Raw genomic sequence first — 14,874 nt, 5'->3', positions numbered from 1 at the left:
CTTACACGTGCAGTTCTTTACTTTCACCACTGGAGGGCAGTGAAAGCTCTTTCATTACCGTTTTGTTAAACAGCCGATTGGTTCATTTTCCTTACAGACACTGGATTGCCCAATCAGATCTCTATAATTCGCTGTGCGCTCAGCAACTTGTAGACAAAGTTTGGTGTGGAAAAAGTTGTGAGAAGGTGGAGCTGAAAGCTAAGAGCAAACAATACAAAGAAACTAAAAATAGATGCAGTAAAATGTGTCAAATTAACGACACGTTAGCTGTCGGTGCGGCTGCACCCTGAACAGCAGTACCAACAACAACCAGTAACTGATGGCAACCAGGCCTCCCAGTGACAAGAGGCTGGAGCTGCACCGGCTCTGGAGAAGCGAGAAACATCCGGTTATACCGCATGAAGAAATCATTTATGCGAGGTTTACACTTCATGTTATCACCGCCAAAGGATACAGACATAGTTTTAAACGCACAATCATAAAAATGAAGAAAATAAATGTGATAAAACATAATCAATTTATTAATTAAACAGAAAATACAATTAAATAAATAAAATGCTATTTTCTGCTAAACTTCCTCCTTAAAAACCACAAACTTAGATAAAATAAAACAAATGCAATCAACTATCAACAATACAATAATATAAAATAAATATTTATAAAATACAAACACAAAGTAAAATAATACAAAATAATTAAATTATAAATGCATTAAAAATTAATAACTAAAGTCAAATGAAAAGAACAAAAATAAATCAAATCATAAAACCTTATAAAATACATAAACAGCAGAGGATTCATCTAAAGAACTGTAGAATAATTCAGTGCAAGTTATTCCAATCCACACTTCTCTGCTTCAGAGTAAATAATGATAGTGATGCCTTTAATAATGTCTCTGTAAACGTGTGTTTATGAGGAAGTCTTTGTCACGATGTCAGCTGTAGTAACATCAGTAATGATGTGATCTTCAGTTCTCGAAGCTGAGACACAAGCTGAGCTCCACAGAGAGGCTGGAGCTGTCAGAGGAGGCGTTTAAAGGTGGGAGACGTAAAACAGGTCAGCCAGCTCTTTAACAGACACACCCACTGAAACAGGAAAGATGGAACATATCTGAAATATTTCTGGCAGTAATCAGCTGATGGATCAGTGGCTAGAATGTTCCTTTTACGTCCCACCTTGTCCAACATGATCTTTTTCCTGAAATCTGAAAAGTTCCAGGTCTGAAGTCTGTGAGTCAAAAGAAACGCAGACAACATTTACCAGGTTATCAGAGGATAATAAACCACCCACATCATTTCACATCACGTCGAATATAAAAACATTAACGTGTTCATCTGCCCCGGGCAGGAAAGGCTGACCATGTCCACAGCAACACTCAGGTAAGCTGTGGACGATGCTCAGTTGGACCCAAAGTGTGTCAGGATAATATCCCCCACACCACCAGCAGCCTGACGTGCGTTTACAGACAGGCTGAATCCACGCTTCCAAACTCTGATCGTTGAAACTCATCAGAACAGCTAATATGAGGTGAGGTCTCCTCTGTTGGTGATGAGTCATTTGACCTGTGGGCCCCTGAACGCACCACGTATTTGAACTCTAGAGGGCGCTATGATCTGGCGGCCTGCCCTTGCATATGTGCGTGTGTTTGGGGAGGGGTTGATGACGCATTGAAAAAGAACGCTGTCAGTGGGCTCGCCCTGCAGTTCCTCCGTGTCCGTGTTCCCCGCAGTCCGTGATCGTCTCTGTCGCCGGCTCCGCGGTCTCTGCCTCCGTCTGTCCTCAGCTGAAGCTTCTGTAAGTACCACAAAGCTCCTCTGTGTCCTGTGTGCTGGCTTTGCCTCAGCTGTGTAAAAGTGCAGAATTGTGCATGCTGTCCCACCCACCCGGTGGAAATTTACAAAACAAGGTTAAAGTGGAGAAAACAACCCAGCGCGGCCAGAACACGGAGGCATGGAAAGATTACCGAGGGTGAGATAAGACAGGAGCTGTGAGCCTTCAGTACCGACGGAGCCTCCTCCCGCCGCTGACGCTGCGCTTTATTTAAGAAAACATGGCACAAAATGGACAAGTGTGTGTGTGTGTGTGTGTGTGTGTGTGTGTGTGTGAGCGTTACTAATATGTTTAATACTCTTGTTTGAATGAATCCAAATACACTTAAAGTACAAGTATAATCGTTACTACTACATAAAAGTTACTACATGAATTACTGATTCATTCATATTTGATTATCGGTTAATTTGGTCAGATTACTCAGACTGGAAAATTGTGAGTTCCCTTTAAAAAGAAGAAAAATGTCTTTTACATTTGATCAATGAGCTGTGAGTTTAATTCGTCTGAGAAAGCTGAATAAAGCGAATCCAGCGGTGGGAGGGATGCTGGGCTGAATGGAACCTGAGAACTGTTCCAGACACAATCATTTCATTTGAATAATAATCGTTGAGTTTGTTGTTTTAATAATCTCTGAGAGCCAAAATGAGCTCAGTGGATAAACTACATTTACTCATGAACTGCTCCAGCTTCAGGTATAATAATAATAAGCACTGTGTCTTTGCAAGAGTCAGCAAAATAAGAAGTAACAGAAGCTTTAAAGTAGAATAACATAGAAATACTTGAGTGAAGTACACTAAAATATTAGATCAGTAAAATGCTTGAGTACATGTACTTGGTTAGATTCCAGCACAGGTCGTATTCGTAAGACTGACAGTAGCGTTTCATGTTGAGTTCATATTCATATTTCAGGAGGGGTGCACACTCAGAAATTAAAGTACAGAAATGTACCTATAGGGGTACAATGTCTTGTCACTGGGGTGGTACCCTCTAAGGTACCGTTCTGTACCCTAAACTGTGGGTACTGATTTGTACCCTTGTAATTTGTACCTTTTACACGTCAAACCTGTACTTTAAAGGGCAAAGTTGTACCCTTAGTATAAAGTACAAAAAAGAACCCTTAAAAGGAGTACAAAAATGTCTTTCTAAAGGTTCAGTATCTACACACAGATTTCCTATATTTTTCCTCTCAAGATTTGAAAAATTGAAGATACAAAGTCAAAAATACTTGTCACATTTATTACCTTCTTAAATACATTGCTTAACTGTTACATACAAACTGTTATCAACAGAGTATGTGTCATAAGCTGCAACATCAATTTCCTGTCCAGGTTTTAGCACCGTCCATTCACTATCAATGGCATGGTGGTCAATACAGAAGATTTATTTGTCTGGTGACTGTGATTGGCAGAGGCCGGTCCTCACCCTCATCTATTTTCACAATGTACTTTTGGAGAAAAATCAGGGTGTTCTTCAGATGTTTTGGATAAGCAAGGTTGAAGACAAAATACAAGCAGAAAGAAGAGATGATTCCTTCAAAAATACACGAGCTTCTGCACACTTCACTGCCATCCAACTTCACAATGTTTGGAGCGCTTCTGGAGAACACTGGTTTCCAGTCTTCATGAAGTAGCTGAACAGTTGGATAGGGGGTTTTAGGATGAACCTTTGAAGTCAAAAGAGAAGGTAGAGGAAAGCAATATCTTAGTCTCTTAACAAAAGATACATTTGTTTTCGTTTTATATAGACTAAATATTTTAATACACACACCTCTCCAAGTATGACAAAGAGATCCAGTTTCTCCTTGAAGACGTATGGCAGGAATAAAAGTGCAGCCCTTGTGTCAAGATCTGCCAAAAAAACAACAACAAAAAAAAACAACAACACAAGATTACCCATGCATTTTATCTGGCATTTCCAGTTACCTATAAAAATTATATAAAATGGAAGCCTTGAAGTTAAAAAAAAAAAGCAAATACCTGGTAGGTCATCAGTGAGAGCCTCCTCTCTTGCATCAAGGTAGAGCTGGTAGAGTGGGGTTTTCCCTCGTGTAAGGTCAATCACCTTTGCTGCAACACATGAGAGCCCTTCACGAAATTGCTGGCTTACATTACCCGTTGTTGGTTGGATCCACCCGAGTTCGTTGCACAGCTACAAGTAAAAAATTCATTTTCAGTACAAAATAACAGTGTATGAAAATGAAATAATCTAAAGTTGATATTAATTATGTATGGTGCTGCATAATTATTTTTTTATAGAATTTAACAACAATACTGTAAGAAGTTACATGAACATACAAAAAAAGGAAAGAGGGACAGATGAAGAAAGCAAGGTCAAGGGCAAATAAAATTTACTACTATAAACATGTTAAATGTGACAGCTATTTCCAAGTTCAATTCAGCTTTCTGACTTACACCAGTAGGCATCCCTAAGAAGGGGTACTTCTTCAACACATCCTCCACAGGCATACCATCTGCAATTTCTTTCTGCCGCCAAGCAAACGTTTGCTGCATACGGTTATGAACCACCATGGTATCTGGTTGCATCTTCTGATATTGGCACTGTAAGACCTTTAAGTGGGCGTCTATGGATAATAAATCCTCTCCTTGGACGCATGGTCCCTTGAAAGAAAGCAAGAGTGAGAAGAGAAAGTCAAAACAGATTAGAAACCCAACATAAGACTAAATATACAATTAGAGCTGACACAATCTGTGCATCACAAAGAACTTGTATCGGTTAAAGTTAACCGATACCATGAACCAATATTTAAAATATGGAAACTCTGAAATAATTTCACATAAAATCTTAATTGTTAACTTGAAATTTTAGTTTTGGAGTCATATTTAAAATGTTTTTTTGTTTGTTTGTTTGTTTTTAAAATCTAGTTCACCCTCTTTTAGCGCCTTCCAATTAATAATTTTTTGTGAGGTAGAAGTATTAGCACTGGTACTTTGTATTAGCAAGTGCTCTAATCCAAGTATTGGTATTGTTTCGGTTTGAAAAAAGGGGTACAGTTGCATCCCTAATCCTTAGTTTTAGATGCAATAACAGATGCAAGAACATTTTATAGCTCAAGATGTCCCTCACACCAACCTGACAAACATTTCTCTGACTTGTTCGTTGACATTTATTAGGCTGCCCTCTCCTCGTAGAACCAAACTTCTCCTTACAACGTCTCACTGCCTCACTGTCGACTAGTGGTGCCCGCTCTGATTTGAATTTACGTCTCAAAGACATATGCCATGTGTGCTTGTTGAACAGAAACATAAGTTACTGTAAAAACAATCTACACAAAATACACCCAACAAAGAATCAGTAAACATACTTCATACAAACCTACTGAGAGGCTACAGATTGTCTTACTAACAAAACAAGATTGAAAAAAGCTTCACTTTTACTTTGTAATCTTGAAGGAACCTTATGCAAATTTTAAATTTAACTTACATAACCATTTCCCTCACGATCCTTGAGGAAAGGATACTTCATTACCAGCGTCTTCACAGCTTGCACATATTCAGAATTTGTGGGATACCTGTAATATCAGAAGAAACATAAGTGTTAGAGCAACTGCTGACAAACAAACTTTATCAAGTGTCAGTTATTGTTTCTTAGTAATGTAGCGTTTATTTTCAATATGACAGATTCAGCTTTTTCTAAAGCAACAAGCTAACATTACCCTGATTAACTTACATAGTATACTGTGCCACAGCTTCATATAGAACTCTGATTATTGTGTGTCTGTCCCTTGGATTTTTATGGCACGGTTCTTTGTTGTCCAGTTTTAGTTGCAGATTTTTGGGAAATCTTGGAATTTCAAAAGAGGCTGGCAGTCTCAAAGTATTTTCATTGCTGTGAAAACAGTTAAGTGTTTGTTTTTATTGCATGAATTGAAGTATAAAACACTACAGTAACAATACATATGGTAGAAACAATGATCATATTAACTAAATCCTAAAAGTGCATAACGGCCAACATGTATGCTTCAGACATACTAACTTCATTATAAATAAGAAAATACCTTATTGAAGTTGACGAAGTAGATGGTTGCCAGTCTTCTGGAGAGACAGTCTGTAGAGTCAGCCTCACTGAAGATTCCTTCATCCTTGACACAAATTGGTTGAATTTAACCTGCTTTTTGAAGGATCCTTGGAAAAAGGTATGCAACCATAGTCTCAGTAAGACCGCAGTCAACTGTGTCACCATCAACCTCATTGTCTGCAAGATAAATGGTAGTACAAACTCTAAATTCCATGTAAGGATATTTATCACCACATTTTTACATGGGTAAAAACCGTATATCACACACATTAAAACCTTTTGTACAACTTCTTTCAGTTCAAAGAAATATTCATTAAAAAAAATCAGTAAATTTAATAAACCAAATTTTTAGAGTGAATCCTCTCGATATGCAAAGTTTTCATTTTTAAATTTAGATGTTTGTTTGGGACTACTGGACACAGGAGAGCAGAGTCTGAGCATGCTTTTGTGCCCTTTCAAGTTTGGAAGAAAAAAAAAAGACTAGAATGCTGTAATTTGTTAATATTCACTACTAAGGTGACTCCTTTCTCCAGATTTCCGACAGTTTCTGCCGTCTGTTCTTTCAGACCGATTACTTATAGCGATAACACCCGCAGGACCGTATTACAAGCTCAGATTACATGCTGAAAAAGTTCCCACATTGCTTAAAACGCCACTATCAAACCCCAGCTGCGACACCCTTGTTATATTTTAAACAAGTGCAGCGTCAAGATATTTCCTTTAAACGTTATATTCAGCCGCCCATGTGTGTTGATGGCCTTGGAATGGATGTAAAAACGTGATTTTATTAAACCATTAATACACTAACGGTAAACTGCATTCAGCTACCAGGGAATCAAATTTCGCGCCGTTCCGCTGCGCAGGGGTTACCGAACCCATAGACTGTGGCCGAACCACATATATAAGTTCAAACTTATACAAATACTATGTGTACACATTTTTCATTTTTCAGAACTGTGACCTCAACTTTACACATGAAACGTTTGTAAAAACGTTTGTAAAAAGACATAATTTGAGCTAAGAGAGTGCCGAAACTAGCTAAATTGCTAATATACGTTAAGCTAGGCTAAACCAATAATTAGTAATTACGCTACATTTTTCTTTAAATAAAACTTACCTCTGAAATGCTGAGCTTCAGCTTCGGTGACATCTAAGCCCCACTCTTGTATTTTTGTTACGAGTTCCTCGGTTGAAAGTGAACAGAGCACACCAGGACTTGCAAGTTCGTAATCCATCTCCGTCCGTTGATAAAACAAAATGGCACCTGCTGCATTTACAGAAAATTCTAGAATCCACCAGCTATTCGTTGAGTTTCTTCTTCTACTTTTGTTTGATGTTGTGAGGATGGGCTCAACTCGCACTCCGAGTTCAATAAGGGTGCTTTTTTGTAATTCATCCAAATAGTTATACTTTAAAAAAAACACTCTCTTAAAAAAATGTTTAAATGCATTTTTACTTTTTTTCTTTCAAATAAATTCATTGCTCTTAAAGCAGCTTAAAAATAAGGGGGGTTCAGGGAATACAAAAACAACAACAGCAATGAAAATAATAAAAAATAAAATAAAAACACTAAAATATATGCTTAAATCAATACAGTTGCAAATAAATTACTGTCAAAAAGAATTTAAAAAAAAACCTCTAATCAAAAAGAGCTTAATCAACCTGTACTTTATCTTTTGAAAGAATGGGTACAAATAAGTACTTTTCACAATTAAGGAACATGTATGTACCTTTCAGATGCTAAAAAAGGTACAGATAGTTACCCCGAGGTCCAATATTTGTCCTTAGACTGTATTAATGTCATTTTTGTACCTTGGGGCACAGTAATGTACCCCTTCTGTACCCCTATTTCTGACTGTGTGGTGCCACCACGTGTCCCCTCTCTGGACACGGCCCTGCCTCTGAATGCAGTTTGGAGCCTGATGAGTTAGTTGAAAATATTTAAAGCATGTAGTTTAATGAATCAGTGTTTGTTCTCTTTATATGATTATTTCTCCATGATGATGTTATTAATATGAAAACGGGCTATTATCAGAAGTATATAATCATATTATCATAATAACTATTATAATAATAATAATATCTATGACATCATACTGATCAAAGAGTATAAAAACGTTAACTTTAATGAAACGTTCGTTAAACTTCTGAGTGAGTTCGTCTGCAGTCGGCGGTTTCTGTCTCGACCTTGGTGTTCAGGTCATTTACAGCCAGTATGGTGAAAAACCTCCCGCAGATTTCACGTATCAGTGTCGATTAAATCTTCGGTCTTTTTCAGATCGACGCCAAAATGTTTCTGTTGAAAGGAGTGATCGGGAGCGTCATCAAATCTGTGACGTGAGCACACTTTTTCTATCAGTTTCTACTCGAGTGTTTATGCTGAGCTAGGCTAACCGAGCCTGTGATTTCTTCCCCACAGCGACATTGACCCGTCTCAGTTCATGCCGTCAGACCCTGTAAGTACTCTGTAAAGTCTGTCCTAATGCAGCCTCCAACATTTCTAATGAAAGCACAGGTAGATTTGCGTCAATGAGAAACGGGAAAAATAGATCCCAGATCAAATTTCTGCTTGTGTGCAGCACCTGAATGTCGATGAACAAGTTTTAATATTTAATGTAGCAGAAACAGAAAGATTTTTTGTCTTGTTCCTGTTAACAACTGATGACACACAGTGGATAACTCTGAGCTTATGTGCATCGCTTGAACCTTGAACTGTGTGACTGAAGCGACGCCCTCTCAGTGGAAGATTTTATGTGCAAACAAACACACAAACTGTCCAAACACAGTTGGAGGGAGGATGTGTGTGAGTGTGTGAGTGTGTGACCTAACAGAAGCTTCTTCTGTGTGCAGCCTCCTCCCCGCAGACCTCTGCAGTTCGCTGAGGCCAATGAGAGCGAAGAGGAGAAACAGTTTCGGAGGGTTTTCAAACAGCTGGCTGGAGATGTGAGTGCACCTGTGTCCTGATGCTCTTCTCTTTAAACCAGGCTTAAAGCATTATTGGGGGCGTGGCCTCTTTCACTAAACTTTTAAAGTCACTGGGGTGTCTGCAGAAAGATCAGCGGCCCCTTTAATCAGCTTCTTCTGGTGGGTAGAAAGTGTATTTAGGCTCATCTGCATAGACTGGGTAACACCTGTGCACTCTGTGTTTGTGCTCTGGTGCCTGTTTGGAGCATTTTTAGTAGAAACGGTGAAGGAGGACCTGCAGAGGGTTGGCGTGACAGAGGAGGACGGTAAAGATGGAGCAGATGCTCTGCTGTGGTGACCCCTCATAGAAGGCGTAGAAAACCTGAAGGGTGAAGTATAAGTAGTCAAGGTGAGAAAATGGACAGGGGACCGGACAGACGGGATGAGGGTTGGAGTATGAAAAGCAGGCAGACAGGTGTGGTGAGGTGTGATGGCTCAGGTGAAGCACAGACACTGACTGAGAGAGAGAGAGAGGGCCTACAGCTGCCGACTGTGCACAGCTGTATGTTTAGCATCTGTGCTAGCAGCATGCTACAGTACGATGCGCTGCTTGCTGTGAACCAGGAAGAGCTCCTGTGTATTTTTACTGGCTTGTAAAGCTGTGAAGCAGCCTTGTTGACAGCGGTGTGAGAAAAAGTGTGACTTTCAGAGCTTGTTCTGTTCATAAATATCTCATAACATTGTAGAAAGGCCTTTTCTGGATATCGGACCTTTAACAGAAAAATAAAAACTGTGCGCAACGAGCTCGAACCAGCTCAGCAGCTCTGGAGTTTCCACAGCAGTGAACTAACTGTCAGTTTGCACTTCTAAACTTCAACCGCCTGTTTTTGACCCGTGAAACGAGAAACTCCTGTAGCAGGGCGTGGCTGTACGCTCAAGTATCATCCCTCACAATAAGGACAGACATGGTTTCTGTGTGCTCTGCAGGTCGTATACAATAGAAGGATGTGTGTAGATGGGTGCATGCTTTATCTGTGCATTTACACTAGAAAATACTAAATGCACTTACAGTGCTTCCATCTGTATTGCTGACTAGAGGGTGCAGTATAGAAGCAGGAAAACTACAATATCAGGAATCAATTGTGTGTCGTGTAAATCTGCAGTCACAGAGTCCAAAGACAAAAACACAGAGCTGGAAATCAGGAGCTTTAAAGAGTCGCAATTTGGTCGTCTCAGGAGCACAAGGGGAAGCCGACTCTGTGCGGTTGGTTGTGTGTGAGTCCCCGAGTCATGTGGGCCCCTGACTGTAAACCAGGCGCAGATGTGCTTGGATGTTACAGCTGCAGGTTGAAGCCCTGAGCCACAGAGTGCAGCGCTGAGACGTCCTCGCACCATTACAGCCAACCGGGAAAGATCGTTATTGGTCAGATAATGTCATTAAAAATGCTCCAACAGCACAAACACAGTGCAGCTCAGGGACTCCAACTAGCAGACAGACAGCAGCTACCTGTGCCGCCATCCACCTGTCAGAGGCCACGCCCCTAATAATGCACACTTTAAGCCTTAATACAGTTTAAATGGGTGAACTCTAAATACATTCAGCCCCTGTACCTGAGGGGGAAATTATCTGTGGAGACCAAAACTTCCAAACCAAAGAATCAAAGATGACTGAAAAAATAAAGAGAGCTGGAGGAAACTGAATTACCCTTAACATCAGTGACTTCAACGTGATGAGGTGAAGAGTGTTTCCTACTTTTTTATCGAAGCGAATGTGTGTGTTGGTTTGTTTCCAGCCACTGACCTCACCGTATCCATGTCAGAGAGCCTTAAATATGATTTGGAGGTTTGTAAATGAAGTTAGTGAGAGCAGAGAAAGCTCCAGAGCTGTTCTTATTGTGCACTAGTGATTGTCTTTAATGTGCTTCTTCCTGGCCCTGCTGTACAGTCTACACTTCCACTCTGAGATGTGCTTTCTTTGGTTATCATAATTTTGCTGTATTATATTTTAATCACAGTGGAGTGAAAGCTCCCTCTGGGACTGGATCAGGAAATGCCACCGGTGTAAAATTCAGCCAAATCAAACATGGAGCCGCACTCTGTGGAAGGCCTGGTGAATAAAGGAGCAGCTTTTTCCTGCTTTTTAATTATAGCGTGCGGTTCTGTCGCAGACATAAACAGTGAACTCGTTCGGTGAATCCTCTGACAAACATGTGGAAACTGCAGTTCGCTGCAGGGCGTGTTACACAGAGAACTCCCTCTCTGCATTCCTGCCATTGTCTGGCACAGCCGCAGTCATGCTGTGTGTGTGTGTTTCTTCTACTCATCTGATGGGCGTGCGCACCAGTTAGACCAGAACACAGCCGGTTCTCGGCTAAACCAACAGCAGTGATAACTGCTGTGACAGAGGCTTGTAGTAAAGTATGCTCCTCCCATTTGCTTCAGGCGGGTGGAGTCAGGAGGCTGTGAAAGGTGAGTACTTTGTGGAAATTTCCAGGAGTTTAGTTTACCCTTAACATCACTAAGGGGAGCCCGTCAGGTGACCAGGGCTGATGCTGTCGATGAGTTTGCAAAGCATGAAAACTTTGAGAACAGGCCTGGTTGTATCTGAAGAGGAGGAAGACCTCGACTCAGAAAGGAAACGGAAGAAAGGATTTCTGTTCTGAAGCTTAACGTTGGGCCCAGATGTGATGAACACCTGCAGCTTTGTTAGGTCTGCAGGGCCACCTTATAAGGCCCAGTATACTTGCTGTAACACATACTGGGCCCACCTAGTTATCTTTGGCTCACAGAACAGTTTTTAGTGCCATAAATGCTCCTTATTCAGTACAGTGTTTGTCACGTGTGGCTTCTTCGTACTTTTTTACAGTTAGATGTAAATAGTGGAAAAATGAAGTAAAAAGAAGAAGGAAAAGAGATTGAAGTGACTCAAGTGGCCGTGACTAAGAGTTTAGAGCTTCAGAGAAAGCTCGGGAAACATCCCAGCTCACTGCCGGATGAACATTTGATTCGAAGTCGAGGTTTGTGAGCCGATCGGCCAGCATGTGAAAATAAATCTTTCCCGCTCACCCCGTGGCCTTGGAGCCCAGCTCACAGCTACAGGCTTTCATCGCGTGAAGAAAAAAAAGAGTTTTTGAGGAAGCCGCGTCTGGAACTTTTAGCGCTGCTTCTGTGTTTTGGTTGCGTGTTGTTGGCAACAGTGACTGCAGTGAGTCAGACGCTCGATCGAAGGCTTTGGTTTGAGTCATTCTGTGAGGCTGTGAGTAACTCAGGGGACTTCCTGTGTGTGTGTGTGTGTGTGTGTGTGTGTGTGTCCAGGACATGGAGGTGAGTCCCAATGAACTGATGAACATCTTGAATAAAGTGGTCTGCAAACGTGAGTCCGGTTTCCTTCTGCAGCTCATTAAATCGTTCTTATTGTTATTTTCTAGTTTCAGTGTTTTGTGTGTTTGCAGTAAATTTGTATTTTAACTAAGCTGAACTGAAGTTGTGGATCTGTCGTTCAGATGGGAAGCTGAAGACCGACGGCTTCAGCAGTGAGTCCTGCAGGAGTATGGTTGCTGTGATGGACGTATCCTTCCACAAAACATAGTGCAGACTGAACACAGTAATCTCAGTGGTTGCAGAATTAGTAGCAGCAGATCAGAAAATCAACCGTCACGGTTCTCAGTGAGTTCTGCTTGTGTTGCTGAGTTTGACCTTTGACCTGGCTCCCATCAGAGTGACAGCACAGGAAAACTGGGCTTCCACGAGTTCAAGTACCTCTGGAATAACATCAAGAGATGGCAGGTCGGTCGGGAGCAGCCGTGCAGACGCACTCTGACGGTTTCCACGCTGGTTTTATGTTTGTGTTGTTTATTATTTGTGGTCTTGTTTTCAGGGCATCTACATTAACTATGACACCGATAACTCAGGTGTGATCAGCGCTAGCGAGCTGCCTGGTGCCTTCAAGGCTGCAGGTAAGAAATGCTTGTGTGTGTGTGTGTGTGTGTGTGTGTGTGTGTGTGTGTGTGTGTGTGTGTGTGTGTGTGTGTGTGTGTGTGTGTGTGTGTGTTCATACATTTGTTGGGACCAAAACCTGGACGTTCACTGTACTTGTGGGAACCAAAGACGTTTGAGTGTGTGTAGTTTCATACTAAGTGTGTGTGTGTGTTTTGCAGGCTTCCCGCTGAATGACCAGCTCTACAAGATGATTATCCGTCGCTATAGTGATGAGAACGGCGATATGGACTTTGACAATTTCATTGGCTGCCTGGTGCGACTGGACGCCATGTGCAGTGAGTCTCTCTTCACCCTGTGATTTCAGATATGCGTGCACTCGGCTGTCCGACCGTCTTATTTTCAGCTTTACGTTTCTGAACACGTAAAGTTTGTATAATGATGTGTTTAACTTTCCTCACCTGTGAACAGCTGTACATGCTGTACATGACGTGTTGTCCCTACTTCTTTGTCTCTCTTATGCATAATAGAAGTAGTTAGTGTATCTCCAGTGTGTTGCCGCGTGGGGTGTGGTGAACCCATTTGCACGAGTCTATTCTCAGAGGAGAGACAAACCCAGCCTCAGGGGGTCAAAGCTATTGTAGCTAGTGGACCAATCCCAAGCCCAGATAAACAGGAGGGCTGTGTTAAAGTTCAAATCTGTGCTACACCAAAACATGTGGATCCGTCCACTGTGGCAATCCCCTGGGAAACAAGGGACCAGCCTGAAGCACCTAGTTCATCTCTAACCTACACCAAACTCCTCCTCCCTCCTCATCCACCCAAGAAACAAAAAGCACAGAAGAAATTTTTTTTTATATCAATTTAAAATGCACAACCTGTGTGTGTGTGTGTGTGTGTGTGTGTGTGTGTGTGTGTGTGTGTGTGTGTGTATTGCAGGAGCGTTCAAGACGCTGGATAAGGACAACAGCGGCACCATCGATCTGGACGTCAAGGAGGTAAAACCCAGACTGGTTCACTTCAGAATGTTTTCTAATTCTCTCGATTCTGAAGTTTAGACACTGAGTGGACGAGTGTGGTAAAAGTAGGAACGTGTGTGTCAGCTCACAGGGGAAAAGATCCAAACACAGGAGACGAGGGTGCATCAAATTCATCAAGGGGCAGGCAAGCAAAATGGGTGGGGGTCGGGTCAAAGGCCAAAGACGAGAACGAGATTAGAAATGCACGGAAACAGTCTGAAGTAGGAAAAGAAAACATGATTAATATTTTGCAATGATATGGAGCAGAAAAAACATGAGGTGGAGACGGATTTACTGACTGTGAACCACAGGAAAAAAACAACTAGTGCCTTAAATCTGTATTTTTTCTAATATCCACTAGGGGGCAACATTTCTTCTTCTTCATTGACTGCGTTATGGTCTCAATCCCTAGTTTCAAGTCTTTTTGAGCAAAGCATCCTTTGATTTCGTAATTCTGGCCTGATGATGAGTGCACAGTCTCCCTCAGTCAGAAATGCTCAGCTCGAGGCTCAGCGAGCAGTAATGGCCACATCGTTCTTTTCTATACAGTCTGGTCTGGTTGGAAATGAACTTGAATCGCACAGAAGTCTGTAGGAAAACATCGGTCAGCTCCTGGGGTGACAATCAAACTGAAACTATAAAACCGAGGAGGACAGAGGACGGCTTGTGGTCACATGTAAACACTGACGGTCTCTTTCTTCCTCACAGTGGCTTCAGCTCACGATGTATTCGTGAGGCGACGGAGGGAAGCCTCTCCACAGCTTCTCACTTCTCACACCTTCTCCTTCCTCTCACTCAACCCGCGATGCGCAGTTATCGTCTTCATCTCTGTAACGGGACCAAAACGCCGGCACTGAGCAGACACGAAGGGAAAGCTCGTGCTGCCGTTGCACTCTCCGGCGCTGCGGCATCTCTGTGTTAAAGATTTCTGTTCTTTTGTCTCTAAATGAATTTTATTAGGCTGAAAGTTTGATGACTCTGAATGTTTGAAAGAATAAACTGACACAGCTGATGCTACAGTTGTCCTTTTCTCTGAGTTTTCATGCACGCTTTGTCCTTGTTCATGCACGTGACCACATGTGATGTTACACTCATTCGTCTGATCAGGAATATTTTTTACTGCATCAAATTTCAAAGCTCAACTTCAGCC

At 41.6% G+C, this 14,874-nt stretch overlaps 2 protein-coding genes and 1 pseudogene across 2 annotated transcripts; 1 reads left to right on the top strand and 2 right to left on the bottom strand.

Annotated features, from left to right (window-relative positions):
- Positions 1–1,669: 1,669 nt before the first annotated feature.
- capns1b (calpain, small subunit 1 b) lies at positions 1,670–14,728 on the top strand. The gene is made up of 11 exons (XM_085370486.1): positions 1,670–1,794; positions 8,144–8,202; positions 8,285–8,321; positions 8,716–8,808; positions 12,085–12,142; positions 12,273–12,337; positions 12,487–12,555; positions 12,647–12,725; positions 12,927–13,043; positions 13,645–13,703; positions 14,433–14,728. Exons 2-11 carry the CDS (start codon positions 8,156–8,158, stop codon positions 14,457–14,459), a joined length of 651 nt encoding a protein of 216 aa, XP_085226612.1. The 5' UTR covers positions 1,670–1,794; positions 8,144–8,155; the 3' UTR covers positions 14,460–14,728.
- LOC146619504 (sterile alpha motif domain-containing protein 3-like) lies at positions 3,197–4,433 on the bottom strand. Its single transcript, XM_085371034.1, has 4 exons — positions 4,242–4,433; positions 3,807–3,978; positions 3,598–3,677; positions 3,197–3,493 (listed from the first exon to the last, which is right to left on the bottom strand). The coding sequence occupies exons 1-4, from the start codon at positions 4,371–4,373 to the stop codon at positions 3,197–3,199; spliced, it is 681 nt and encodes a 226-aa protein (XP_085227160.1). The 5' UTR covers positions 4,374–4,433.
- LOC146619503 (uncharacterized) lies at positions 4,412–7,100 on the bottom strand (annotated as a pseudogene).
- Positions 14,729–14,874: the final 146 nt, after the last annotated feature.

The sequence above is a fragment of the Diplotaxodon limnothrissa genome, linkage group LG14 (assembly GCF_057381915.1).
Source record: "Diplotaxodon limnothrissa isolate DT_005_m linkage group LG14, D_limnothrissa_male_GT1.1, whole genome shotgun sequence".
Lineage (NCBI taxonomy): Eukaryota > Metazoa > Chordata > Actinopteri > Cichliformes > Cichlidae > Diplotaxodon > Diplotaxodon limnothrissa.
Note: the sequence above shows the minus strand (reverse complement) of the source record. Positions and strands in the feature narration are given on the sequence as shown.

Bases quoted from the DNA above. Each gene is read 5' to 3' on its own strand.
- LOC146619504 (XM_085371034.1), bottom strand. From the start codon at position 4,373: ATGCAACCAGATACCATGGTGGTTCATAACCGTATGCAGCAAACGTTT. The intron at 3,979-4,241 runs GTAAGTCAGAAA...TTTTACTTGTAG, and splicing joins TCTTAGGGATGCCTACTGGT to CTGTGCAACGAACTCGGGTG. The intron at 3,678-3,806 runs GTATTTGCTTTT...TTTTTTTGGCAG, and splicing joins TCTCACTGATGACCTACCAG to ATCTTGACACAAGGGCTGCA.
- capns1b (XM_085370486.1), top strand. From the start codon at position 8,156: ATGTTTCTGTTGAAAGGAGTGATCGGGAGCGTCATCAAATCTGTGAC. The intron at 8,203-8,284 runs GTGAGCACACTT...TCTTCCCCACAG, and splicing joins AGCGTCATCAAATCTGTGAC to CGACATTGACCCGTCTCAGT. The intron at 12,338-12,486 runs GTATCCTTCCAC...GGCTCCCATCAG, and splicing joins GTATGGTTGCTGTGATGGAC to AGTGACAGCACAGGAAAACT.